Raw genomic sequence first — 27,694 nt, 5'->3', positions numbered from 1 at the left:
AGCTGCCCCCAGACAGGATGAAACGTCCTTCTCGGCATGCAGCCCCATACTTCTCTGAATGCAGCCGCATGCGGCCGAGTGTCACCCAAAATGGCTACACGTGTCAATGCTGACATGCGTGTCAGATTCGCCATCACTGCTCTAAGGTGAACAGAGCCATCAGCTAAGATTCCACAGCTGGTGAAATCTAGTTTTTTTTTAAGTACATGGAAAGACCTAAGGGCAGATTTTCAGCCAGTCTTTCTCAGTTGGCTCAGACACCTTGCCCCTTGCACCGCGGCTCCACGAGCCGAGCCGCTGGCCCCATCCTTGCCCGCCCTGCAGGCAGCAGGGCGGGCACACAAACTGCCCGTGGTCGGCAGGGCCGTGCCGCGGGCTTCCCCTCTCGCCTGCCCCATTGGAGCGGGTGGGTGTTTTCCCGGCGGCCGGCGAGGCTGAGCCACCGGCTTCATCCTTGCCCACCCTGCAGGCAGCAGGCCGGGCACACCAATGACCCGTGGCTGGCTGGGCAGCGCCGCGGGCTTCCCCTCCCACCCGCCCCGTTCGAGCAGGGCGAGTGCTTTCCCGGAGGCCGGCAAGGCCGAGCCGCTGGCCCCATCCTTGCCCGCCCTGCAGGCAGCAGGGCGGACACATCCATGCACTTCTCAGAATGAGCAGAGTAAAAGGTAAAAAAAACCCCAATATATATAGTGTTATCTTTATTTTAAATGTCAAAAATTATTTGCGGCTCCAAGTGTTTTCTTTTCCCATGGAAAACCCGTCCAAATGGCTCTTTGAGTGTTAAAGGTTCCCTACCCCTGCTTTATACCTTGCCTGTATATCATAGATTCTTGACAAAGCAAGAACAGTTACATCAGTCAATAGAAGACTAATTAATTCAACAGAAGGGAAGGTCATTTGCCACCTTTCACTTACTGGCCTAGTTAGCGGACCAGAAAAGAAAATTGAATTTTGGCTTGAAATCCTCTTGATGTCATCAGCAATTGTGACATACTCAGATCAATCAGTCATTACCACTGCCAGGAGCCGGCCTCCTGAGCACAAGATCAAGGCTCACAGGGAAAGAGTTGGAATCTTCTATCTTCTATCTTGCTGTTACAACCACTGCTTGTAACTGCAGCAGTTAAAGAAGCAACCCATTTCCTTGTTCACAGAAGGAAATTAGTGCTCACAGATTTCTTGCTTGTATGTTTATATAGAGTATAGACAAAGCTCCTTTACGTCAGTTTGTCTGACTGGCAGTAGTTCTTCAAGGTTTCAGGCTGAATCTCTGCTAGACCTGATGCCTGAAATTATCTAGCTTAGAGATATGGCTGCCAATCTTGGTAGGGAAATTGCTGGAGAATTGGGGAGGGGGTAGCCTGGAGGCAGGTTTGGGAAGGGTAAGAACTTCAAACTGGGGCCCTTTCCGCATGGTCCATAAACGCCGTCCCCAGGGAGCTGTTCGTACAGGGAGTGCAGCTGCTGTGCAGTCGCGTCGCCCTCGCGCCTCCCGAGTGGCGCAAAGCCACCGTTTTCCGACCTCGCTTCCCCAGTGAGGTTTACAGAAAACGGCAGCTTCGAGATGCTGCCGTTCGCACGGCAGCGGCTCGAAGGCACCATCCCTCCCCCCTGTGACCGGTCGACCTACCGTCTCTGCGGCTGTCCAGCACGTCGCCGAGGCCTGGGGACACCCCCCTGCCCCTCCGATGCCGGAGCGGTACCGCAGGGCAGGGGGGCATGTCCCCAGGCCTCGGCGATGCACTGGACGGCCGCAGAGACAGTAGGTCGACCGGGCGATGGTGCTCAGCGGCACTGTCTTCCCAGTGGTTTCTGGGACCGTTCGTGCAAATGGTCCCAGGGGGGTTGGGTCGGCGTCATGTATGCCGACCCAACCCCCATCGTGGCCATGAGGAAACGGCCTGGGTGTAATTCCATGCAGTCTTCTTTTCAGCTGTTTTTTCCAGAAGATGTCTGTACAGAAGTGGGATGCAGCCTATTCGCACCTATTTGGTAGAACCGGTTACTAAAATTTTCTCAGTTCGGAGAACCAGTTATTAATGATTAACTCCACTAGGGGCAAGGGGGTAATCTCTGTCCCTGGGTACAACAAATTTTGTCAAGTGGGGGATGCAAAATCGCCCCCAGGGCCCCTGCGGCCCCCTGCCCCCCATGGCACTCCCCACGTTAGTATGAACTGTATGAAACAATACAATATATAGTAATTCTATTTTTTTGTTCATTGGTATAAAGGTTGGGAAAGTATTATAGGTAAAGATTTTTCATTTTCTTTTTTTTCCCTTGACATTTATATTGGAAAGAGAGGAGTTTAAACTACTCTTTTAGGTTAAGGATTTTGCATCTCTCCCACTGTTAGTTTTCTTTCAAGTGGAATTGATAAAGTAGTTATAGGAATCTGAAGGGGAAGTAGAAAGTAGGGAGGGAAATATGGGAAGGAAGGAGGCAATATGGGATATTTTAGTTGGGGGGTTGAGAGATAGACAATTAGATATGTTTGTAATATGTTAACAATTGTAAACAGTTTTTGTTTTCTCTCCTTACTTATGTTATTATTTAAAATCAATCAATGGGCCTTTCCCCACTTACGATTTGCGGCGCGCTGCTCCCAGCGCAAGCGATTTCCACCGTGGGGTTGTGTTCCCCACTGCCCCGCGCAGAGTCAGAAGGTGCCATTTCTTCAGCATCAGAAATGACGCACGCTGAAGGGATGTGAGAGCGCAGAGTCGGGACGGCTGCGTTGTCGCCGCCCGGACTCGTGGGGAGCACCGCTGGACCACGCGCTATTTGGGGACAGTAGCACGCAGCAAACGGTAAGTGGGGAAAGGGCCAATATAATTATATAAAAAAGAAATAATACACTACCTTTCAGTATATTGCTTTTTAAATACTTTAAACAGTCATTATTTGAATCTAGAGGCGGGGCGAAGGGGAACTGCACCTGGGGCGCTCGCGCCCTGTGTCCTTGCCACAGCCCCACCCAGGGGCAAGGTGCACGCCCAGGAATGCCCCGTCCCCAAATGCCAGGCCATGCCCTCATCGTGCCCCGCCCAGCCCCATTGGCGCTACTGTTTGAACATCCCACCACCATTGGAACCTGTTACTAAAATTTTTGAATCCCACTACTGTGTCTATAGTCTGGTGATCAGTTGTAATTTGGGGAAATCTTCAAGCCTCACTGGAGATCCCCCCCACACACACACCCCGTAGGGGTGGCTGCCTTCCTCCACCATAACCAAACAATCAACTAGCAGCAAAACCCATAGCTGGGGAGATGCAATGGGACCTAGAAAAGTGTAAAGAGGAAAGACCATGCCAGCAATGGGCTTTAGTGGGGCTGTAGCAGCCCACACCCATCCTTGCTCAAGGTGTGACACTTACCTGTGCGCAGAGGCGTAGCTAGGGAAAATAGAGCCCAGGGAAAAAATCTGCTGTTGTGACTGGCATCTGCGCAAGAAACTGAAAAGGGAGGTGATTTGGTTTTGTTTGCCTCTGTACAGCAACTCTGGACTTCTCTGGGGGTCTCCCATCCAAATACTGACCAGGGCTGACCCTGCTTAGTGTCAATAATCTGACAAGATCATGCTAACCTGGCTATCCAGGTCAGGTAAATAATATCACCTACCAAATAGCATTCTATTAAGTCTCTATTAAAGTGGAAGGCATTTTTTCCTCCAAGCAGTGAAAAATATTTTTTTAGTTAAACTGGAATTCAGAAGTAGTAAAACAATAGGGAGAGCAGTTGGCAGTTTCCAGTAGTTGTGGGGACAGTAGCTGTGGGGACAAAGGCTATGTGAGTAAATAGCGCTTGTAACATCTTGTAGGATTGCCAGATGACTCTTCTTGAAAAGAGGTTTATTATAATATCAGGATCAAATATGAAAAGCTAGAAAAGGGGAGGCCCCAGTGATGTGTTATCACCTGTGCTCAGAATGCAATGCAATTGCAAATTGTGAAACACTTGGGAGGAGGCTGGAATGTTTGAAAAAAAAATCACTTATTTTGAACATTTGAAGCTAGATCACAAACATACACTTAACACATGTGCATATTAAGTGCCATTGAGTTGCAACCAACTTAGACCAACCCAAACAAGGTTTTTTTCAAACAAGTTATTGGTTTGCCATTGCCTTCCTCTGCGGAGTCTTCCTTGGAGGTCTCTTTTCTGAGTACTGATCTTTCTTAGCTTCTGAGATCGACAAGGTCAGACCGTACCATGCTGCCTTCCCTCCCACTCTTAGCTGTTTTTAAAAAATCCATTACCTAACCAGGGTGACCCTTTTTAATGTTTGAATGTCTGCTTTATGAACATTGAATCATCTCTAGATGCAGCCACTGAAATATATATTTGGGTGATGTTATAAGTGCTAGCTGGAGTTTTTTATGTTTGATTTTGAGAACATTATGCATGAGGTTAGCCCAGTCCAACTGATAGTATTCTAGGAAAGGTTGTTAGGCATATTGTGAAACATCACAATATGCCTAACATCACAACATGTGATTGGTGGATCACAAATGTAATTGGTTGATATAGGATTATCCACTTTAAATCCTGTGGACTATTGGCAGAAATCCATCCTGCTTTGGGTAAATGTGGTTTCTTGCTAACAGCTCCTGGGGGTATAAGCCTGAACTGGAAATCTTACCTCTGAGATGATTTGAAAAAATGGTATGATTTCATTGAGTAGTATCCCAAAGATGTAATTGGTAAATTGACAGCCTGTGTCATTTAGTTCAGCAAGTGCTTAGTTAATGATTAAGAACAGTTGAGTAACAAAGTTCAACAAGCACAACTGTTTGGGAGAAAGTAGTGAGAGTTCAAAATTCTTTTTTAGTTAAAATATTGTTTCAACTTAGCTAACATATGCTCAAAAAATCAATTTTAACATGGAAATACAGGCAGTTGATTGCTGTTATTACAGCCTTGATTCTAGAAAGCCCTAGCCATTATCTTCATGATATAAACATATTAATTTCCCAGTTATTTTTCTATTTTTAATTTAAGACTGTCTTTATCAATTAAAGGTGCACAAAAACAGTCTCCATTTTGTGTTTTATTTCCTTCTATTTTGATCTCTACCCTTTTGCATGACTGAAAGTTGTTACAGGAACTACAGAGGAACTTTTGACCTTTGTGAGTATTTCTTCAGTTCCTGTTGAATTGACCAAAGGGATTGATCAGTTGACAAAACAAATACTTCAGGGAGTGTGTTTCAGAGTAACTTCTGCAGTTATAACACAATGACAGGGATGGGCCGATAAAGAAGCAGGGGATTGGTCTAAATCCTAGGATCATCTTACATAAAAAGGAGTCTACACTCAGCTTAAGGGTACCTCAGTGCATTACTGGATTTTGGAGTCATGAGTGGGTGTCCATTTTGGGAAAACAAATATCAGTGAGTACATTTCTGTTTTTAATAAACAATGGCAACAATTATAATGGGCACTATTTTGATCACCAACCTTAAGAGGACATTAACAAAGGATGAAATATTGCATACTTGGGTAGATTATTAACTACTAAAATGACTTTTTAAAGAATAACAAGCTCCTTTTTGACAACAACAACAACTATATGCTCTATAGTACTATATGATTAAAATGGAATTATGGAATCAGGTTTTTTAAAAATTATTCTTCAGCCCATCAAAAGGCTGGAACAAGGGTGGGTAGGCTGATCCCTTTGCCTAATTGTCTTTTGTTTTATTCCTAGATTTAATTTTAACAAGCTGTCTTTGTCAGACGGGGAAGATAAATCACAAGAAGGGCAAAATAAAGCTATCAAAGGGGGCCTTATTTATGGAGACTATTTACAGGTAAATATAAAATTATGATGGGACACATACTTTTCTCTTCCAGAAAATGGTCATTTGCAAACATACTACTTGGTGTGAGAGAGATTAGAGCCTCAGTAGACATGCATTTTTGTGAACATTTACGTTATGCAAAACGATTTCCCTCATCTTTTATAGAAGATCGTGGATGACACTTAGCAAGAGAGTTTGATTATTTTAATTCAGCTTGCTTTTGAGCTGACAAAGAGCAGAACAGAAGCTCCCAAATTTGTAGTTGGTGAAGAAATCAGTATGTCTTTTATAAAGCAGAAATAACTATATTGTTGCAACAAATGAATATGGGGCTGGTGGCATCACACTCTGAAGTAGAGCAGCTGCTATGACCCAAAACTGCTGGCAGGGCCCACTGCTGCTGATTCCCCGCTTAGTCTGCCTAGTGCTGCTGGAGCCTGTGGCTTCCCTTGTAAAATCAGTCCATCCAATGTTGGGTCTTTCTCTTTTCTTGCTGCCTTCCACTTTTCCTAGTGTTATTTTCTTTTCCAGTGAGAGCTATTTCAGAAGTAAACTTGTATGAAGAGAACACTTACTAGAGTTTTATCACAGATTTGCTGTGGAGTCTGAGTGAAAAAGGAAAGGGATAGGGTAATGTTAGGTGTGGTTTATTCATGCATATTGATATCTGCCTTGAGCCTCCCAGCCACATCAGAAGGATATAACCAGTATAACACCAGTGTACCATTTCCCAGATCTAAAGCTGCTATTAGCTCTTGATATGGAAAGTAAATTGGCTTCATACAAGTATCTGTATTTTTTCATCCCACTGAGACGAATAGACACTATTATGTTATGGGATATTAATTAGAATTTTCTCCCTTTGCAGCAGCATGAGAGCCAAATGCTCTGGTGCTGAAAGTTACTGGGAAGCAAAGGCTGCTGAATTAAATGGCTGTGAACTTTTGGTGTTGATCAGATTAAGGAAGGCATGGAAGAGTTAAGATCTGTCAAGGACTTTATTGCCAGGAGAGACTTGAGTTTGCATCTTGTTAGCAGAAATGAAAATCCCCATTGCGTCACTCAATCCAACATAAAAAGCTAGGAAACAGGGCTGTACCGAAATATCTACTCTCAGTTTCATATTTGTTTTTCACTAATTGTGGCTGTTTCTGTACAGCGTCGATGGGGGTTGGGTCAGCGCATTCCGCGCTGACCCAACCCCCCTGGGACCTTTCGCACGAACGGTCCCAGAAACAGCTGGGCAAACGGCGCCGCAGAGCGCCGTCACCCGGCTGACCTGGCGTATCCCTGGCCCTCCAGCACGTCGCCGAGGCCTGGAGACACACCCCCCAGCCCTGCGCACCTGCTTCAGTGTCGCAGGGCAGGGGGGGCATGTCCCCAGGCCTCAGCGATGCGCCGGAGGGCCGGAGACAAGGTAAGTGAAGGGTGGGAGTGGGGGGGAGGGTGCCTTGGAGCCGCTGCCGTTCGCATGGCAGTGGCTCCAAGCCGCCATTTTCTGAAAACCTAGCTCCCCGAGTGAGGTCGGAAAACGGCGGCTTCGCGCCGGTCGGGAGGAGCGACGGCGGCGCGGCTGCACAGCAGCTGCACCCCCTGTGCAAATGGCTCCCTGGGGACGGCGTTTTTGCCGTCCCCACGTCGCCATAAAACGCCCGTGCAGAAAGGGCGTGTGATAGACAAGTCTTGCTTATAAGAGCAAAGAGATTCTCACACTGAAATGGTTTGAAATTGATGCAACCTCACAATATAAATTTGCCAACTCTGTACCTGTGTATTTCTGAATATATATGGAACATTTGGAACTAACTGAGCTCAAATAAGCAAAGACGCTCACTCAAGTATCACATCAATAAAACTAAGTTTCTATTTCTATGAGATCTACAGTATGTCTGCTTTATTTTATTTCTACCTTTCTCATTGTGACTCAAGGCACATTATACAATTAGACAATGTGAGAATCCATATAGGTCAGCTTGGGGTCCATTTGTATACAGACATAAGACTTGGTTTGAGAAAAATGTTTATATTGACAAAAACAAAACAACAGAACTATGGCGACTTAAATATTCTCAAACATATTCCCCAAAGGCTGCATTTCTCTGCAAATTTAAATCAAATACCTTGTGTAGAACTAATGTAGTCAACACCAAGAAAATGAACGGGCACTATGCAAATTTAAGAATGCCACTCATTCTTATGATATGTGACACTAGTTTTTAGTCAAGGTAGTGAGCCTTGACTAGATGGTCAAACTACATAGTAACACCTTGGAAAGCAAACAGAAAATATCTTATTTTAACCTACACTCATCCTTAAATCTCTCAACATAGTACATTCAGAAAGCTATTTGGGTTCTTTTCAAAAAAAATTCTGAGTCATGGTAACAAACTGAAAATTTTGGGCATTCTTGTGTGAGAATGAGAAAGGGGCTGATTGTTCAGGCCAGATTTGTGGAAGACTTTTTTCTACCTGCCTTCATAGCTTCAGCAGAATGAAGGTATGAATACAATTTATATACATACATATATAAGATATGGTATAGATATAACTATAGATATAGATATGGGGGCATAATTTTGTACTTTTGCCCCCCTTCAAAAATGTATATCCAGCCCTGGGCATTCCTTGTGGCCAAGGCAGCAGTACTCCTAGCTGCAGCCACCTATCAGAACCATCAGGGAAAGGGCATGCTACCAGTGTGAGCAACTAACACTGCTGATGGTGGGAGAGCTTGTGAGTGGGCAGGATAAATATGTGCAAGCAAGTGGGGGCACATGAGTGAATGAGCAAGAAGAGTGGCCTGGTAGTGGGCTTAAGGGGGTGGGAGCTGGACACTGTCAGCCCAGGGCTCCCCCAAACCTGTAACTGGCCCTGAAGGAATACGCTACCTTAACAAATGCTAGTAAAACACTAAAGACCTGAGAATATGTGAAAAATTATACCATCATAATGGCTTTTATTTAGCCACTCTACTAGTCCACTAGTTTGTTGTCTATATACGGTCAATAATTTTTAAGACTTGAACCACACTTATTCTTCTATGTGACTCAGCTATGTCTTTGTCTGGAAACTATGGTTTTAAGGGGGTTTTTTGGAAGCAAATTATGTTTGAAAAGGGATTAGACTTGGAGCAGAAAAAAAATAGTACCTTTAACTCTTTTTAAAAATGTCATCAGTTTCTAGTCAAAGAGAACCACTCAGATAAGGCACAGTAACTGCTACCATTGGAATCTGGTTATAGTCACCCTTTAGTTGGCAACTATGCAATACAAATAATTATGCTATGAGGGGCCTTTGAGGTTTTCCTCAAGCTGTACAAGAGGAAATATACTTCATAGAGTATACCCAGAATACAATAGTTGATCATGCACAATATCTCCTCTTTCTCAGAATAGACTGTTAAGATTTTGTTTTCTGCAAAGATTTTGGTGATTGAATCTATTTGACTTTTATCCTATCATCCATCTGAAAATGTCAATGAGGCGTATATGATTTATACTCCAGTTTTATCCTCAGAACCCTATGAGGTATGTTAGATTGGGGATGCTGATGAATCTCATAGGTTTGTGGTTTAATTTAAATATCTTTTTAGTATTGCAGACTCAACCCATGACACATTTTTATGCCATTGCCAGTTTCTTGACATTGAATTTCCCCGAGTTATGTATTTTCTATGTTATTTGTGCACCAATGAATCATCATTAGCCATGTTACCTTCAAGGCAGCTTGGAAGTCTCCTCTATGCTCCTTCAAAAATGCCACAAATAAAGAACCTTCTGCTTTGTGTCTTCAACAGTAGGGTATCAGTAGGCATAAAAGTGGGACTGTCCTTGAAAACAACTTGAAAACTGCTAGTGGTACAAAATGACTAGAAATATCAAAAACAAAAATGTGTTGAGGCTAGAAAATCAAATGGGAAATACTTCCTCAATAATCAAATGTGCATTTTAATTATACCATTTTATTGTACAGCTAAAGTTATATATTTTATACATTTTTCAAAATTAGTCAATAAATATCAATGATCATAAGTATATATGTGATAAAATCAGACCAAGATCAAAGCAGCTTCTACAGTCCCAAATACAATGAGACAACTTCGAAAATAGGTTCACGATAACTGCCAAAGTATCAAAATCTTTTTGTTCATTAACAAGATACAATACTTTAAGCCTATGGTACAAAACCTTCTTGTTTATGAACAATATGCAATATTTTAGACCTATTATAGCAATAGCTGTATACAGAGAATTTTTCTGTTCCTCTTCTGGCCCAGTCTTCTCCACCACTGCTTCTCCTCTGCTGGTTCCAGAGACTTAGTTGATAGTTCCATGGGAATGTCAACTCAATGCATGGCAGCTGTGAAAAAGGCAAACTCTATGTTGGGGATAATTAGGAAAGGAATTGAGAATAAAACTGCAAAGATTGTCATGCCCTTATATAAAGCCGTGGTGCGACCGCACTTGGAGTACTGTGTTCAGTTCTGGTCGCCACATCTCAAAAAGGATATTGAAGAGATAGAAAAAGTGCAGAGAAGGGCAACGAGGATGATTGAGGGACTGGAGCACCTTCCTTATGAGGAGAGGCTGCAGCGTTTGGGACTCTTTAGCTTGGAGAGGAGACGTCTGAGGGGGGATATGATTGAAGTCTATAAAATTATGCATGGGGTAGAAAATGTTGACAGAGATAAATTTTTCTCTCTTTCTCACAATACTAGAACCAGGGGGCATTCATTGAAAATGCTGGGGGGAAGAATTAGGACTAATAAAAGGAAACACTTCTTCATACAACGTGTGATTGGTGTTTGGAATATGCTGCCACAGGAGGTGGTGATGGCCACTAACCTGGATAGCTTTAAAAGGGGCTTGGACAGATTTATGGAGGAGAAGTCGATTTATGGCTACCAATCTTGATCCTCTTGATCTGAGATTGCAAATGCCTTAACAGTCCAGGTGCTTGGGAGCAACAGCCGCAGAAGGCCATTGTGTTCACATCCTGCATGTGAGCTCCCAAAGGCACCTGGTGGGCCACTGCGAGTAGCAGAAAGCTGGACTAGATGGACTCTGGTCTGATCCAGCTGGCTTGTTCTTATGTTCTTATGTTCTTATTGCTTTTAAGGCCATTGTAGTACAATTTGTTCAGGCACGTTAATCATATAGGCAAACAGAATCCCAGTTGTCATTTCTGTTTCAAAGAATCTTCTTCAGTGCCTTGATCTACAAAAATTTCCCAACTCATAATAAACAATTCACAACATTTTAAACCAGACCCATTAAACAATTCACAACCATCTTGTACCAGACCACATAAAAAGCTTATTGCAAGAGCTTGCATGTTTAAAAAGACCAAAAATCAGCCTAGATCTCTATGCTAGAACTCTATGCACAGATGTGCTTGAAATGGCATCCTAGAAGCCTAGCAAACCTGAGCCATATACTAGTACAGAATGTGGCAGATGTAGGGATCATATTAATTCCTTTCTACCCCCTTTACAAAAGCCCCATGTCCCAGTAATAAGCTTTGTACATTGTACTGCAGTCCAAGATCTGCTGACAACCTGAGTTCTATCCCTCTGGAAGTCAGTTTAAGGTAGCCACTCAAGCACTGGCATAATGCCCATTGGGCAAGGTGGGCAGCTGCCCAGGGCATCACCTTGTGGGGGGCATCAAAATGCTGGGTTCGTTTTTGGGTATTTTAATGGTTTTCCATTGTTGGCCTGCAGGGGGTGCAGTTTTTAGGCTAGCGGCACCAAAATTTCAGCATATCATCAGGAGACTGTCCTTATGCTACCCCCCAAAATTGGTGAGGTTTGGTTCAGGGAGTCCAAGGTTATGGACTCCCAAAGGGGGTGCCCCTATCCCCCATTGTTTCCAATGGGAGCCAATAGGAGATGGGGGCTACAGTTTTGAGGGGCCATAATTTTGCCCCCCCCCCGAACCAAACTGCACCAAACTTGGGAGGTATCATTAGGGCAGTCTCCTGATGAGACCCTGAAAGTTTTGAGACTGTGCCTTCAGAAATGTGCCCCCCACAGCCTGCAACCCCCATTGACAGCAATGCAGAAAACTCAATGCAGAACAAAGATTCTTGGGCAAATTTCTAGGATGTTCCCGCAGGGGGTGCATTTTTGGATGTATCGGCACCAAAATTTCAGGGTATCATCTGGAGATGATGGAGTGGCCGCCCATGGGGGGGTGGCATCCAACTCAGGTTTTGCCCAGGGCTACAGTTTGCCCACAGCTGCCTCGTTATGCCCCTGCACTCAAGGCTGACTCAGCCTTCCATCCTTCTGAGGTTGGTAAAATTAGTACCTGGGGTGTTGAGGGTAAAGTGTAAATAACTTTGGAAGACAATGGCAAACCTCCTCATAAAAAAATCTGCCTACTAAATGTTGTGATGTGATTTTCTCAAATTAACATGACTCTGAACTTAAAGTTGTACATGTTCATGCTGGTGCAGGTTCATGGAAAGAGGTTTTGTTGGAGTTAATTGTCCTGCCATCAGACCAAGGCTTATATTCTTTATTTTAAAGCTAGACAAAATACTGAACGCTCAGGAACTTCAGAGTGAGAAGAAAGGGAACAAAATCCACGATGAGCATCTTTTTATTGTGACCCACCAAGGTAATCTTCTGGAGCAACAGCAAAATATGTGGCAGCACATGTTTATTATTTGATCATTATATCAGGTTTTTAAAATTAGTACGTGAAACATAAGTGGTTCCAGTTAGAGTCCATTGACATTTTTGTACATGTATTATCAGTTTATTAGAAAAATGTTGGAAATGAAAATTCAGATAGAGGCCATAATGGGGTACAGTTCAATTTTTAGCGAGAAGTTCATTCCCCTCAGAATAATCAAAGGAGAACTCAGGTGAGCTCCAGAAAAAGACAGGCTTGCTGTTTGAGGCAGATCTGGAGGCTCAGTTTCCAACAGACCCAGAAACTATGCTGAAGTCATGCCCCAAAAGCCTGTAGTCAAGATCTTGAGTCCCAAATATCTAAGACCATATGCCAAGAGCCCAAAGTTGAAACCTTGCCATTGGGAGACCCAGTAGAAGTTCCAGAGGCCGTGGCAGCCCTCCTGTGGCCAGACCAGATAAAAGACCACCAGCCTTGCAGGTTCTGCCACCATCCAGGAGCAGCAGGGGCAGTGGGCTCCAGCTCTTCTTCTTTCTACCAATTTTCACCACTATGTTCTGCTTACAGGGAGATAAAACAAGTCATTGTCTGATAGCTTTACCAACTGGAAATCATCCAAGGCTGACCTTGATTTAAACCCAGAAGGGGTAGAGACTTGACCCCTTGGACTTTGAGTTGAGGGTTAGTCAGAAGAAGTGGTGTGTTTTGTTTTAGTCTAATCTGTCCCTCATCCTTGACATAGTACAGACAAATTCAAGCCAAATCTTACATGTGTTTTATTTAATATTCAGTTCTTATGGAAACATTTTCTGGGATTATTTCATAATAAATAAGGACAAGTGTAACCTTCTGATGTTTCACATGAATTCATTATCTCTGTTTGCTAAGAAGGGAAGCTGACAAGTGTATGCCTTTTCATTGTAGCTTATGAACTATGGTTCAAGCAGATCCTGTGGGAACTGGATTCTGTCCGAGTGATATTTCAAAATGGTCACGTAAGTTGTATGAAAATGAATTTTTAAAATATTTCCCTAATTGGTTGTTTTTCATGAAACACACACTGAATATTTGAAATTCAGCTCTTTACTGAAGGTTCTGCGTATTGAGTAAATTTAGAACAGCAAAAATTTCCCTGTTGGGTACCCTGAAATCCCATTGAAATAAATACGACTTAAGAGCATAGCTAACTGAAGAAGACTACTAGCCTATGTCCATGTATTGAGAGTAAACCCTACATGTCACTAACATTTGAGTAAGCATTTGTTGTCTTGTGCTATAAGGCTGCAATCTTAAATACTCAGAAATACACTACATTGATCTAAATAAACCTAGTTATCATTGTGAAGCATGTCTGCAAAACATAGTTAGTAGTAAGTCCGAGAAAACCCTGTGGGACTGATTTCCAAGTAAACATACAGAGAATTAGGCTGTCAGTGTAGCCTAAATAGTATTTACAGATGCCTAACTTGCTTTGGAGTTTGTGCCAGATCTGATCAATTACTTTGTATACATTCCTCTTTAAAAGACACAGGCATAAATCATATAAGTAACCCTTCAGTGGTTTATAAAGCCTAAATAGCAAGATCTACATTGAATGCTGTCTTAATTACATGAGACATAAAGATTAAAACAAAGCCACTATTCCTTGCCTCATGAGATCTGTTTCTCTTCCCCCACCCCTTAGGTGAGAGATGAACGGAATATGTTGAAGGTTGTTGCCCGAATGCATAGAATTTCAATGATCCTCAAACTGCTTGTGGAACAGTTTTCAGTTCTAGAAACTATGACAGCCCTGGACTTCTTTAATTTCAGGTAAACCTTTCCTTTGATTCATTCAGAAATGGCCATACCCATATCATAGAAACCTTCGTCAGCATTCAGCTTCATCACTCAGATCAGGTTGAGACTGTTCAAATGAACAAGATTAATGTTATGTTTTAGAAAAGGAAAGCTGGGCATACCAAAGGTACATGCTCAGCAATTCTGTCAGGATCATTTTCAAAAATTTGTTGTGTGACTCTCCAACCCAGTTTACTGACTTTACAGAACAAAAAAGATGAGAAGTGTCTTAACAAATTATATAATGAGCTTAAAATCTCATTATTACTATCCCTGATTTAGTTACTTCAAAACAAGGGCTGTTTCCGCACGGGCGGGTAACAGCGCCCCAGGGACGCTAAAAATGCCGTCCCTGGGCTGGCATTTGCACAGCAGGTGCTGCTGCAATGCAGCAGTGCCGTGCTGGGAACGCTCAAGTGGCGCAAAGATGCCACTGTTGAACTGTTTTTCAACAGTGGCATCTTCCACCCACTGCTGTGTGAACAGCAATGGGTGGAAGGCACCATTCCCCTCCCTGCCTTCCCCAAATGCCATACCTTCTTCTCCTGACTTCCGGCGCATTAGAGAGGCCAGGGGACACACACCCCTGCCCTGCGACTCCAGAGCCATTGCTCAGGCCAGGGTGTGTGACCCCAGGCCTCTGCGACGCGCCAGCAGCCAGGAGAAGAAGGGAAGGCATTCGGGGACGGCACAGCCTGTGCGAAGGCTGTGCTGTCACCTGTGCCCCTGCCGGGACCGTCCGTGCAAACGGTCTCGTGGGGCAACATTGGCATTGTTTCTGCTGATGCTGCCCCGTTCAGTGCCCATGTGGAAAGGGCCCAAGTGACCCATGCTAAGTGGGGAGGAGAAAGAGGATGAGAGGAGAAATAATTAAAATCAAATAATAAAAGATTAATTCAAATATTATTTTTAAAAATTAAAATGAACCAAAAAATGAAAAATATTTAGCACTCCAAACAGGCACGAGTCCATCAATCCTAGAATACTTTTTTCTGCCTGATGCCCTGAAGAGGTGTGTCCAAGCAGACAACACTGATCTAACTGGATCACATGTGATTTATAATGGAATCCTAAGCAGAGCCACACCCATCTAAATCTACCGATAATTCATGCTTTTATTGATGCTTTTATTTATTGATATCCCCTTTTCTCACCAGTTGGGACTCAAAGTGGCTTTGAAAATAATTTCCCCCTCCACATTCTCTCACAACAACAATCGTGTGAAGTAGGCTAAGAGCACAATCCAGGTCCCAGAAGCATCTAGGATGACAACACTGCTGCGCCACCTACTACTTCCAGAAGGCTTTCAGGCAGTGTGGAGAGGCAAAAGAAACAGAAAGTTTCCCAGACCATCCAAAAGTCCTCCACAGGGAAAAATGGACTTATGCCACCCTTCCTTCCCACTGATGGAGTTTTCAAGGTCAACGCTGGTGGGAACTAACTAGTGTTGGCTCACCTCCAGTATTGCCCTTGGGAAGCCTCCAGTTGTGCCAGCCTTCAAGTTAACCTGATGCAACTCTGGGAGCAGCCACTAGTGGTGGGTTGGGCGCCTCCCTCTTTGCTGTTGTGGCTGGCATAAGTACCACTTATGCCTGTGGGGCCCACACTGCCTCCTATGGCCATTCAGCCCCCTCATCTGGATTGGGCTGCCCAAGTTTGTAACGGACCTAAGGTCACCTAGTGAGCTTCTATGAATGAAGTGGGAATTTGAAGTAGGGTCTCCAAGGATCCAACTCTGCTACTCTGCCCACTACGCCATGCTAACTTTGAATAGATTTATAATGGTTTAACTCTATTTAGGATTGTGCTGTTATCATAAGCCTGTTTTATAAGTTTTCTTGTGTGGAAATAAGCCCCATTTAATTCAGCAGAACTCACTTCCGGGTATGTATAAAAATGTCAGGCTGTCTGATTTTGTAATTACTCAAATTTTATAGATGCTTTATATCAAGACAAGCAAAATAAATGTTTTGCAAATATTTTTGATTTATTCTGAGTAAAGAAAATGGTGGTGACTGAATTTAGAAAGTTTTTTTCCCCTGCAGATTCATCTAGTATCTATTCTTTTTAAAATGGCATACTCTTTGTAGTAATTTCTGGAGTGTTTCTCAGTGCAGTATTCCATTGCTTTGGCTCCCCCCAAGGAACTTCCCCGCCATCCCCTCAGATGCTGAGCCAGCCTTTGCTTTCTATGAAGAAGCTATTAGATATGGTAGTATTATGTTTTGCTTACTGAACTAGTTTCCCCAAAGGCTTATATTAAATCATACTTCATTTTTCCCATTGCAAAACTGTTTTTCCCCTCCCTTTAAAGAGATTATTTGAGTCCAGCATCAGGATTTCAGAGCTTACAATTTCGATTACTGGAGAACAAGATTGGTGTCCCACAGAGTCTGAGAGTGCCGTACAACAGAAGACACTACCGGGATAATTTCAAAGGAAAAGACAACGAGTTGCTGCTGAAATCTGAGCAAGAGCTAACCCTGCTGCAGTTGGTGGAAGTAAGGATTCCTACTAATTGGTGACAGCTACAGGGCAGTTCTAGAAATAATTTACATATTTACAAAGATCCCATTTATTTTAGCCCAGAGGGATTTACCTCAGTTGAGCACAACTTAACATATTTGAACAAATCTCAATCCCTCTTGTCTAAAATACATGGGCTATGTGCACGCTTGGGTAAATTCTAACAAGCATTATTTGCAGTAAGTTAATTAAAATGCCTTAACATTATGAAAAAGCTTCACTGGCTGGCTTTGTAAATTACAGGCAAACATTAACAGCCCTATATATTTTTGGAAATGCTGCCGAGTTGACATTACATTTTCTGACCATAAGCAGAAGGATACTTATACAGCTGGTGTAATGTATCATTTGTATGTCAAACAGACACTGTGTGGGTATTGATCCACATTCCCAACATATTAATTTTGTCATTGGAAGCAAACCACGCTTCTGTAAAATGTTGCCAAAGTGCCTCTATCAATTTACAGACTATCAAAGCTAGTTACTAAACAATGAATTGTTGAAATAGGGAGGAGGCAATCCCGCTTGACCACCCAAAAAGTTATGTTGGGGATTATAGGACCTCCATGGACACAGTTCATGTGAGACAAAGGCTAGTCAAGAGGGGAACTGGGTGAGAATGAGTGAGAAAGCTGCCTGGATGCAACCCAATACATAATTTGTATCACAATTTTTTTAAAAAATGTATTCTGTTCTTTAAGGCATGGCTGGAAAGAACGCCAGGACTTGAGCCAGAGGGATTTAATTTCTGGGAGAAATTCGAAATTAATGTACTTACAGGACTGGAAGAAGAATTTGCAATGGTGCAGGTAGTGATCATTTTTTTTCTTTGTTAAACAAAGAAGTCATTCAATTAAACCTATAGTAGTACGTCATGAAGTATTTTATGACTGCTTAATAAATGTAGCCGTTCATAACTGTGGCCATATGAAATATGCTACCTGTACTGGCTTCATAGGATAATGCATTTTTGTGACTAGTCCCCATCCATTGTGGTGGGTCGGAGGGATTTATGCAAGCCAGCAAAATTCCTTGTATATGTTGACATGGGTGAAACATTCCTGCTTTTGAAGCTAGAGATATCAATCAGGTTTTTAGTCTTTAATAGATAAGAGTTTCAGGATTAATTCTTGATTGTAAATTGTATCTGCATGCCAAATATATAGCAGTTCTTTGATGATGGGGAAATCTTTAGCTCCTTAATCAAGCTTCCATTCCCACTGTAAGGAACAGTGAGGCTGTTCACTTCGTGAACTGAGACTCTGAGGGAAGAATTTCAGGTCAACATTTGGTATATTTGTATCTGGAGATGCATTGTCATGTTTGGCACATTGTGAATCCGGTTGTGTACAAATTAAGTGGTTTGGTGGGTGGCAGGGTCATTATGTCTTAGTAAGTCATTAGTTCATTTTTGTAATGTGTATTAGGAGTGAAATATATATTCATGTGACCAATCCCATGTAACGTTCTAGAAACATTTACAGGAGTCTATATGTGAAAATGCAATATGAGAATTCTGTTAAGGATTTAGGACTATGAAATTATTGCAAAAAGACCTCCAACAGGGCATATCTAGGTGAACCAGGATGTATGTTTCAACAAACCTAGTAAGTTGAAAGGAATGGAAGTCAGAGTGTGCTGCTTCATAACTAATATAAAGCACATCTCAGACATATACAGTCAGTGAGAAAGTGAACTGAACTACAAGAATGCTGTGAAAATGGAAGCTTGCTTTTAGAGTCTTGCAATGCAGCCTGAGTCAGAATAATCAAGCTACTGAGTATAGTTTTTTAACTCCAGGAAAGACTTCAATAATAGGCCTACAGTGGAGCAGGGATGGAAAACCAGTAGTAGTTCCTATTTGTTGAGGTTGTTTTTCTGCCTGGATGACTTATCTAAGATGGGTTGACCAGTATACATTTTCACCTCTAGGGCAATAGGAAAGGTTACAGGGGGGGAAAAAACCCCAGTCTATTTAAATAGACAAAAAAAAGTAAGCTTTTGCTATTCTTAAAAAAACACTATGTTTGTAAGGCCAAAGAAGACTCAGAGGAAAAAGAAGATCAAATGTCAGAACTTAAGAAACAAAAGGAGGTGCTTATTTCATTGTTTGATGAAAAACTTCATGAACATCTTCTTGGTAAAGGTAGGTGTGATCATACCTTGCAAACAAGCTAAAACATTATTTTTTTAAAACTTTGAGAATGTAATACTTTAAGTAATGCATGAATAGATTTTAGGCTGAGATGGAGAAGTGCTTGAGTGAAGTAGTAGACTGCATATCTGTTATTAAGGATTGGGAGGGGAATCTCTTCTCTTCTCCAGCACCATACTTATGGGTCCATTCCGCACAGCACAAAAAAGATGTCTGTGGGACATCTCAAAAAGAGGCAACTGCCTCTTTTCACTTTGCACACCCAAAATAAGACGTCCAGGAGATGTCTTAAAAAGAGGCAGCTTCAGGTGTGCTTTCCAGATAGCAAAGGCATCAGAGGAGAAAAGAGGCTGTTTCTTGTCCATTGGTAGACCTGTCTGCTGTGGTCCCAATGCTTTTCAGTGGCTGTCCTCCGAGTAGTTAAGATTCTCACATGCGTGTCTGCAGGATCGGAGTCTGCAAAGCAAATGTCCTGGAGCAATCTCCAGCAAATGGCAGCAGGGAAAATCCCTTCAGCTGTCAGAAGTGTATGGAGCTGAAATGGTGCCCAGGGCAAGCTGGAGAATTGCAACCCCCCCCCCCCGCAGCTTGGGGATGGGGCATGGCTGTCATTGGCACAGGGGAGGAAGGGTGTGTGGGGTTGATTTTGCACGCCCCATGGGTGCCAGTGGCTTCGGGCGCCTTTAAGCAACTAAAATGGCCTTGGGTGGCTTCTTTAGGTGCATCCCCCGAGCTGACCCGGCTCTTCCAAGCCAGGTCGTGCGGGAAAGGAAGGGTATGGGGGCAATTTTGCACCCCCCATTGTGCCGGAGTCATTTGACCCCCCCATCCCTCGGGGCGATATGCCTTGCTGTACACAAAATGTTGGGCGCAAACTGATGGTGAAACTGACCAGAGAGCAAAACTGTAAGGCAGAAAAAATAAGACATCTCCTGAGCTCTGCATTCTGCACATCCAGGCAGGAGATGTCTTGCAATTGGCTTATAGATGCCTTGAGCTAAAATAAGGCATCCTGAGGACATCTTGGGAAGGAAGCTGTGCAGAGTGTCTTCCTAGGACTACTCTTTTAGTGTCCCCAGGATGTCTCATGTAAGCTGTGTAGTTACTGATGCCAACTCTCATGGAATAGATCTCTCGTGGAGAGAGGGCTTGTATTTGCATACTACTACTGGAAGAGGAATTACAAGTGTGAATTATGGAAACAGGGTGGAGCAGGACAGGGCATGAATATGGGAAATTGGACTGACTGGCTACTCCTTACCATGCTGGCCAAGCTGTATATGCTATACCCTACCTTGAGGACTTGCAGTACACCACTGTGTTAGGCCTGTTTATGTACGTTGGGATTTTTGGTCTTACAAAGCAGAAGGAACTACAAGAAAATTATTATATATTTTTTTGCAGGTGAAAGAAGGTTGTCCTATAAAGCAATGAAAGGAGCTTTAATGATCTACTTTTACAGGTACTTTATAAAGAATTACTCATTTGTGGCCTTTTCTTCATACAGTACTTATGCTATTTCAAAGATGTTTTCAATCCCAATGTTTACAATGAAGTTTGTCCACATTCTCCTTCTCAAAACATTGTTTTCTGGCAATCAGTTTTTTTTCATGCATGAGCTGTAGTGATGCTTCATAGTGTCACTGATCTGTTGATAGCAAAAACCGAGGGGAAAGAAAAACAGGAGAAACAATACATTTTAAGAGAAGAGGGATGAAGTTGTGAGATGAGGGACCAAAAAATGGCAGGGCAAACACCAAAATTGACATTTGGTGACCACACAGAGGACATGGAAAACAGCCTGTGCTTTTGGGCAGGAAAAATAAAACGTTTCAGTATGATCACACTATGGCCCATTCTGCATGGGCCATAAAGACCTGAAAAATGCCATTGTGGGTGAGGACATAGCTGCTGCAGCTGGAGCGAAGCCACAACAGCGTTTTTCTGACTTGCTCAACGAGCAAGCCTTTTGAAAAATGGTGGCATCCACCCAGTGCTGAGCGAACGGCAGCAGCTGAGATGAGGTAAGCGGGGAACTAAAGTGGTGGGCCCTGTGTGAAGGTGGCCCTGTGGGCCGCAGGGGCACTGGAGCTGTTTGCATGACAGCGTGCAAATGGCCCTGGGGGGTGCACTGGCATCAAGTATGCCAATGCACTGCTGTTCCTAAGGCCTATGCGAAACGGGCCTATGAAGGAAGCTGGCTTGAAAACATTTCCGCAAAAATAAACGCTGTAAAAGTGTTTTCAGATACAACAGAGAAAAAGTGTTTTGGACATTTTTCCAAAAACAATACAGAACACCATGGAGGAAACAGTTTCTTTTCAGCCTGAAAAAGTTGTAAATGGCATATGTGGAAAAGGCCTGCATGAACCTTTTTCCTATCAAAAATGTTCTCTTCCCTCTGAGAGATGTTTTCATAAACATTGTTGTCTCTCGCAAGGATGTTTGGAATTTTTCAGACAAAAATATCCCCAGCGTTTAGAAAATAAAACTTAATGCAGTTTAATAGGGATCAAGCATTCCAATATTTATTTTGTTAGTAATTAAAAACAATAATTTCTGATAGATTTCCATTGCAATGGTTGGAACCCTTCCTAATCCTCTCATATTGGTATTTATTTAAACAAAACTCCACCTGCCTCAAGTATTTATCTTCAGAAATTATCTTCACTGTTTGATGTCTGCATGCCTTTTAGAATTAAAAATAATCTGGCATTTCACATTTTTGTAATCTGCACTAAAGGTGTGACACTGTAAACTTAATCCTATTTAGCTGAATGTAGAGCAAGCAGCAGGTGGGGAGTGGACTGTAAATTAAATGTGTCATACATACAGCCGGATCTCATACATGTTTACGTAAACTCTCACTGGGTTCTCTGGGGTTTACTCCTAGAGTCACCCGGTTCTGAGATCTGATGTGAATATTCTTCTCAGGGTCTTCTGGGAAATGAGTCAAAGGGAGAAGACCCATATTTGACAGCTATTTTCTGTTTAGCTTGAGAGCTTTTGCCATTCATTCTGTCACACTTGATGCACTGTTTCCTTTGTGCCTCCTTGGTGCCAGTCTATACCTCACCTCCTATCAAGCCCAGCTAGTCCTTCCTCACCTATTTTTGTGACCTGTAACATAATGCCCAACTATAAAAACTGCTTACATGGTTCTTTGCTTTGTTAGCTTTGTGTAAGTGCTATCAGATGGCTCCTAAGTCAACTGGCAATTGTGCATTTCAGCATGAACTTTTCTCACTCACTGATTCATGCATTTATTTGAAATATTTTTATCTTGCCTTCCCAACCAAATGTCCAAGGTGAGTAACAATGTATGCATGTCCCTGACATGAAATAAAGCACCGTTCAGTTATGATTACTTTCACATTCTAAAGCTAGGTTGGTGAGCACCAGAGATGGGGTCTTGTCAGTAGGGCACTTATCCTGTAAAACTCCACCCTCTAAGTCTATTTTTTTTTTAAAAAAAAAATTCTGTCAGCCCTTTTAAACCCACTGAAGGTAGTTTTATTGCTTCATTTAAGCTTGGGGTTTTACAGGCTAAATACTTTTTTAAAAAAAAGATATTTAAGATCTTATCCTATTTTGATTTGATACATTGATACTGTAAGCTGCATTGTATGTAAATTTTACAGAGAGGTTCAATATAAATAATAAGATTGCAGCAAAATGACAATGACATCAGACCTATAACCAGCGGCGGGATTCAGCAGGTTCGCACCACTTCCGCAAAACCAGTTGTTAAAATGGTGCTTGTAAACAACCAGTTGTTAAATTATTTGAATCCCACCACCCGAACTGGTTGTTAAATTATTTGAATCCCACCACTGCCTATAACATTAAAATATTCATTTTTATTGATGAAATTTACACCCTGCCTTTCTGCCTCATAATACAACCAACAAGATGGGACATTAAATAAACAGTGAAATGGGATTTGGGTTGTATGACCAACTAGAAATTTAAACAACAGAACAAACAAAGCATAAGTGTTGATATGACATATTAAATAAAGCAAAACTACACAATAGGATCCAACTTACCGCAAACTATACTCACTAATAATTTATCCAAGTAACTTTGTGAAACATCTTGTATAGTGTTATCCTATTTGCCTGCACACAAACACCTTGAACAATTAAGTTTTGCACAGCTATCACCATATAAACCCACTGAAGAGATGATCTCTGGGCCCCCATCTTTGCAGACAAAATGAAGCAGCACCTTTGTGTGGTTATTCTGCATGTATTTACCCGGCACCAGTCTTTTCTGCTGTAGGCACCAGGTGAAAATGTCTTAATTTTGCAGGCATTTGGAAATAATTATCTGATGGTTTTGTTGCTGTCACATTTATATCCTACAAGGAGCAGACATGGCTGTCTGCCAGTTTTATTCTCACAACAAATCTGTGAAATTGGTTGGGCTATGACCCAATGGATTTCCTAGCAAGCAAAGAAATGCATCAGGGCCTCCTCAGGAGCTTTTGCCATTATGCTCTGGCTCTATCATTTTCACCTTTGCTTTTATTCTAACTGCTTTTTAGCTACTTTGTTGATATTTTGTACATTTGAGACTTATCAGTTTTGATTGTTACTATGGTCTTATTGTTACAGTTGTGAGTCGCCTTTGAGAACTTTCATTCAGTTTCTAAGTATTTATAATAAATATGCAAATAATTGACCTATACAGATGAAATCAAATTAAGCAAAATACTGACTTCTGCTTATTCTCCCCACCAAAAAGAGAAGAGCCCCGCTTTCAGATTCCTTTTCAGCTGCTTACTTCTCTGATGGATATTGATGTGCTGATGACCAAATGGAGATGTAAGTTTTTGCTCCTGTGTTTGTCCTGTGATACATCTAATGTTAACATGTTCCGTGGAGAGATTTTTTTATCAGATCTCTCGTCCTATTTTTTTTTAACTGGAGAAAGCAGGATATGTCTATATTCGTTTGAGATTTAGATCAGGATTAATGTCCTGGGACTAAGGAAGTTAACATTTTGTATCATTTGTTCTGATAGAAATAAGCTCCTCCCCACCAGCTGGCACTAGTGTAGTAGGGGGTGGGACTGAGACTAATTGAAGCTCAATATGTGTTTGCAACTTTTTTGGGGGGGATGAGTCCAGGCATTAACTCCCTTCCCCCTACACCGAGCTCCCAATATGGATCAATAATTCTCATATTCCGCAATGAGTTTTTTGCGATTTAAAATAACCTTATATTGCAGGCATAATACAATTAAAATAACCTTATATCCAGTAGTGGGATTCAAATAATTTAACAACCGGTTGTTTACGAGCACAATTTTAACAACCGGTTCTGCCAAAGTGGTGCAGACCTGCTGAATCCCATCACTGCTTATATCCCATTGTGCTACTATAGCTGTAAACAAGGATTCGTTGCCCAGGAAATTAAACAGAAGAACAATTAAAGGAGTGGGCAATGAAAAACAGTAGGCAACGGACTGTTTTATGATAGCATTTATGCACTTCATACCTTGTACATCATAGCAATCACAAAAGCATCTGCACTCTGCTATTGCATATGCATGACTTCTGCAGTTTAAATTTAGTACTGACTAGCAGTGTTCAGGATAGCATTGGGCCTGCTGATTCCTACTTGTAGTCAGTGATAATCACGCAGGTCAAATATGTGTTGCAGCTGTTCCAGTAAACAGTGAATGCAGGCAGGGCTTTGGTTGCCCTGGGAAGCAATTTTCTGCCTGGCTAGTTTATAACTGGGAATTTATTTCATTAAAAGGGCTTTTAATATATCTCTTGGAAAATGTATCCATGTCCGTAGCAACAATAAGCAAAGCACAGGATATTTCAGCTGTTTTTGAGAGCTGATAACCATTTGTTCACCTTGCGAAACGATGTCATCAAACATTGTCCCGTGTTTAGATAACCATGTGTGTATGGTACACAGAATGATTGGCAGCAAGGCTGGCACAGGAGGATCATCTGGGTATCACTATTTACGCTCTACTGTGAGGTAAGTCTACAAAAGCCTTAGTTGGACTTTGTCATCTTTGATAGATATGAACACACATGTCCCTTGACTTAATCATTCGCTGGTCTTTTGACAGTGAGGACGTGTAAGCGGTTTAGCACACTGCTCTTTTAGGTACAAATTATGGCTGAGGAATGACACACTAAAGATTTCTGAATGTCTACACAGAGCAAAACATTTAAAGTGAGGCCTTCTAGTAAATTATCTAGCGGTGGCAAGGTTGTAACATAGGATGGAATGCATAATTAGCCTATCAAGTTAATTGCCGGGAGTTAAGAAGCCAATTTGCTTGGACTGCACCGCTGTGGTCAAGATCGCCCTCAGATATAAAGTGCTGATCTACTTTGGGAGCCAATTTTTGTCCTGAAAACAAAAACACACCTATCACAGTTGAATAAATGTGGTGAAAACCTGTTATCAAAGGTTCGCCATCACCCTTCTAAGAGTCAATTCCATGTTGTGAAGTCTATGTGGTAGGTACATGAACTATCAAGATATATAGTCATTGAGTCTTATGCTGGGAACTCAGTTCCTAGGTATACTTGGGAACTATTTGGATGTCCATGCAGGAAGAAAGGACTTATACCTTCCTTTCTCCGTGCCTCACACTTGTCCTTACATTACTCTGTAGCCACTGCTTCCCAATGAAACTTATGTGTAGCCCTCTGAATGCCAGGTTTTCCCAACATTCAAATAACAGCTTTATGGGGCCCTCTAAAATAGGAAGATTTCACTGTGGGGGAAGGTTCATGCCTTGTATCCCATATCAGAAAAGTCAGCCCCCAGCATAGAACACCCAGTGCTTGTCTGATCCAAAGTTCTTGTCACAGTCATCAGTCCAACATGTAGACTTTACAACGTATGGACAGGACTTGATCAAACATTATAATGAGAACTGGTAAATCACAAAAACATCATGAAATTTTTGTAACAAAAAAAATTCAAAAACATAGTCTGGGTGACTTGAGTTACAGATGATATCATTGGGCACTTATGAAACTAGAAACTAGATAGCTTTAAAGGGGGCTTGGACAGATTTATGGAGGAGAAGTCGATTTATGGCTACCAATCTTGATCCTCTTTGATCTGAGATTGCAAATGCTTTAACAGACTAGGTGCTCGGGAGCAACAGCTGCAGAAGGCCATTGCTTTCACCTCCTGCATGTGAGCTCCCAAAGGCACCTGGTGGGCCACTGCGAGTAGAAGAGAGCTGGACTAGATGGACTCTGGTCTGATCCAGCTGGCTTGTTCTTATGTTCTTAAAACATTAGGGTATATACATTCATTCAAACAAATGAATACATTTCTTCTTCTTTTTTAAGTGACAGGTACAAAGTGTTTGTTGATTTGTTCAATCTTTCAACATATTTGGTGCCAAGACACTGGATACCAAAGTTGAACCCAACTGTCCATAAATTCCTGTTCACTGCAGAATACTGCGACAGTTCCTATTTCAGCAGTGATGATTCAGACTGAAAACCATTCTTGGATATCCTTGCAAAAAACTGGCTTGTAACTGAAAGAATGTTGGTGTTTTAATCAAATACCTTATGCATGTATTATGTAATTAAGTATGTTTATATATTTATACGAAATATTATACAGCTTTTAAAGCATAATTGTATTTCAGAAACACAATGAAATAAAATAATCACTCGCATAAACAACTCAGGCTTCTTCACTATGAGGTAGCAGTGTGCTGAGGTAATTTGAAGGATGCTTTGTTCAAAGAAACATATTTTTCCTGCAAAGGTCATTCCATCTACACATGCTGCTTTGTTCTCCTGTGCAAGCTTCAAATCCCTGGTGTGTTACTGTTGGGGGGCAGTTTTAGTGGTGTAGAATGACTCAAAAACCCCTTTTCAGGACCAGAGTTTTCTGACTGTGAGGATACTGAGGCACTCACAGTGCTACCCTAAAGAGATAACATCCATCAGAGCCTTACAGCCCAATCCTGAATGAGCCGGTGGGCAAGGACAGCACTGCTCAGATGCTGCCCTGCCTTTTCCAAAGGCTTTCCCACAGTGTGGGAAGCCCAAAATGTTTTTTTTAAAAAAAGAAGAACTGGAACTCTCCCATAAAAGAAAATAGGGATATGCCCTGAAAATTGTAGTATATTTTCAAGGTGTTGGTATTGAACTTTAAGGAAATTCACTGCCTGTGGCCCTCATACCTTAGGGACCATCTGTCCCCTTACATCTCCATCCGGCCTATGCGTTCCACAGGGGACAACTTACTGGTGGTCCTGGGCCACTCTACAATCTGGCTGTCCTCCACCCGGGCCAGGGCCTTTAGTGCGCTGGCCTCCGTCTGGTGGAATTCTCTACCATTGTCTGTCCAGGCCCTGTGGAACCTTTAGCAGTTATGCAGGGCCTGTAAAATAGTGTTGTTCCATCGGGCTTTTGGTGGGGGAAAATAGCTGCGGAAAGATGCCATCCACTTTGCTTCTACTGATTACCATCCTGACCACCCTCGTGACATGTTATGAAATACCATTCTTGCCATCTGATTTCTTATATTTATATGTTATTCTGTAATATTGGGTTTTAAACTGTAATTTGTATTTTGTAAATTGTTTTTGTTATATAGTTTTAACATGTGCTGTACACCGCTCAGAGCCCTTCGGGGGTGGGCAGTTTATCAAGTTTAAATAAACAAATAAACAAATAAATAAAAATTAGGATGGTATTGTAAGTATACACAAGACAC

General features: G+C 42.1%; 1 protein-coding gene across 1 annotated transcript; it reads left to right on the top strand.

Moving 5' to 3' along the window:
- Positions 1 to 5,358: 5,358 nt before the first annotated feature.
- On the top strand, positions 5,359 to 27,598 carry TDO2 (tryptophan 2,3-dioxygenase). Its single transcript, XM_048510096.1, has 12 exons — positions 5,359 to 5,393; positions 5,711 to 5,813; positions 12,337 to 12,427; positions 13,370 to 13,440; positions 14,130 to 14,257; positions 16,599 to 16,785; positions 17,512 to 17,619; positions 18,845 to 18,956; positions 20,370 to 20,427; positions 23,715 to 23,794; positions 24,877 to 24,967; positions 26,308 to 27,598. Exons 1-12 carry the CDS (start codon positions 5,359 to 5,361, stop codon positions 26,459 to 26,461), a joined length of 1,218 nt encoding a protein of 405 aa, XP_048366053.1. The 3' UTR covers positions 26,462 to 27,598.
- Positions 27,599 to 27,694: the final 96 nt, after the last annotated feature.

Source organism: Sphaerodactylus townsendi, linkage group LG10 (genome assembly GCF_021028975.2).
Source record: "Sphaerodactylus townsendi isolate TG3544 linkage group LG10, MPM_Stown_v2.3, whole genome shotgun sequence".
NCBI classification, from domain to species: Eukaryota; Metazoa; Chordata; class Lepidosauria; order Squamata; family Sphaerodactylidae; genus Sphaerodactylus; species Sphaerodactylus townsendi.
Note: the sequence above shows the minus strand (reverse complement) of the source record. Positions and strands in the feature narration are given on the sequence as shown.

What these genes read in the sequence shown, in the direction of transcription:
- TDO2 (XM_048510096.1), top strand. Translation starts at nt 5,359, where the DNA reads ATGAGTGGGTGTCCATTTTGGGAAAACAAATATCA. An exon ending in TTTATGGAGACTATTTACAG is followed by an intron (nt 5,814 to 12,336) that starts GTAAATATAAAA and finishes TTTATTTTAAAG; the next exon opens with CTAGACAAAATACTGAACGC. An exon ending in CTGGACTTCTTTAATTTCAG is followed by an intron (nt 14,258 to 16,598) that starts GTAAACCTTTCC and finishes CTCCCTTTAAAG; the next exon opens with AGATTATTTGAGTCCAGCAT.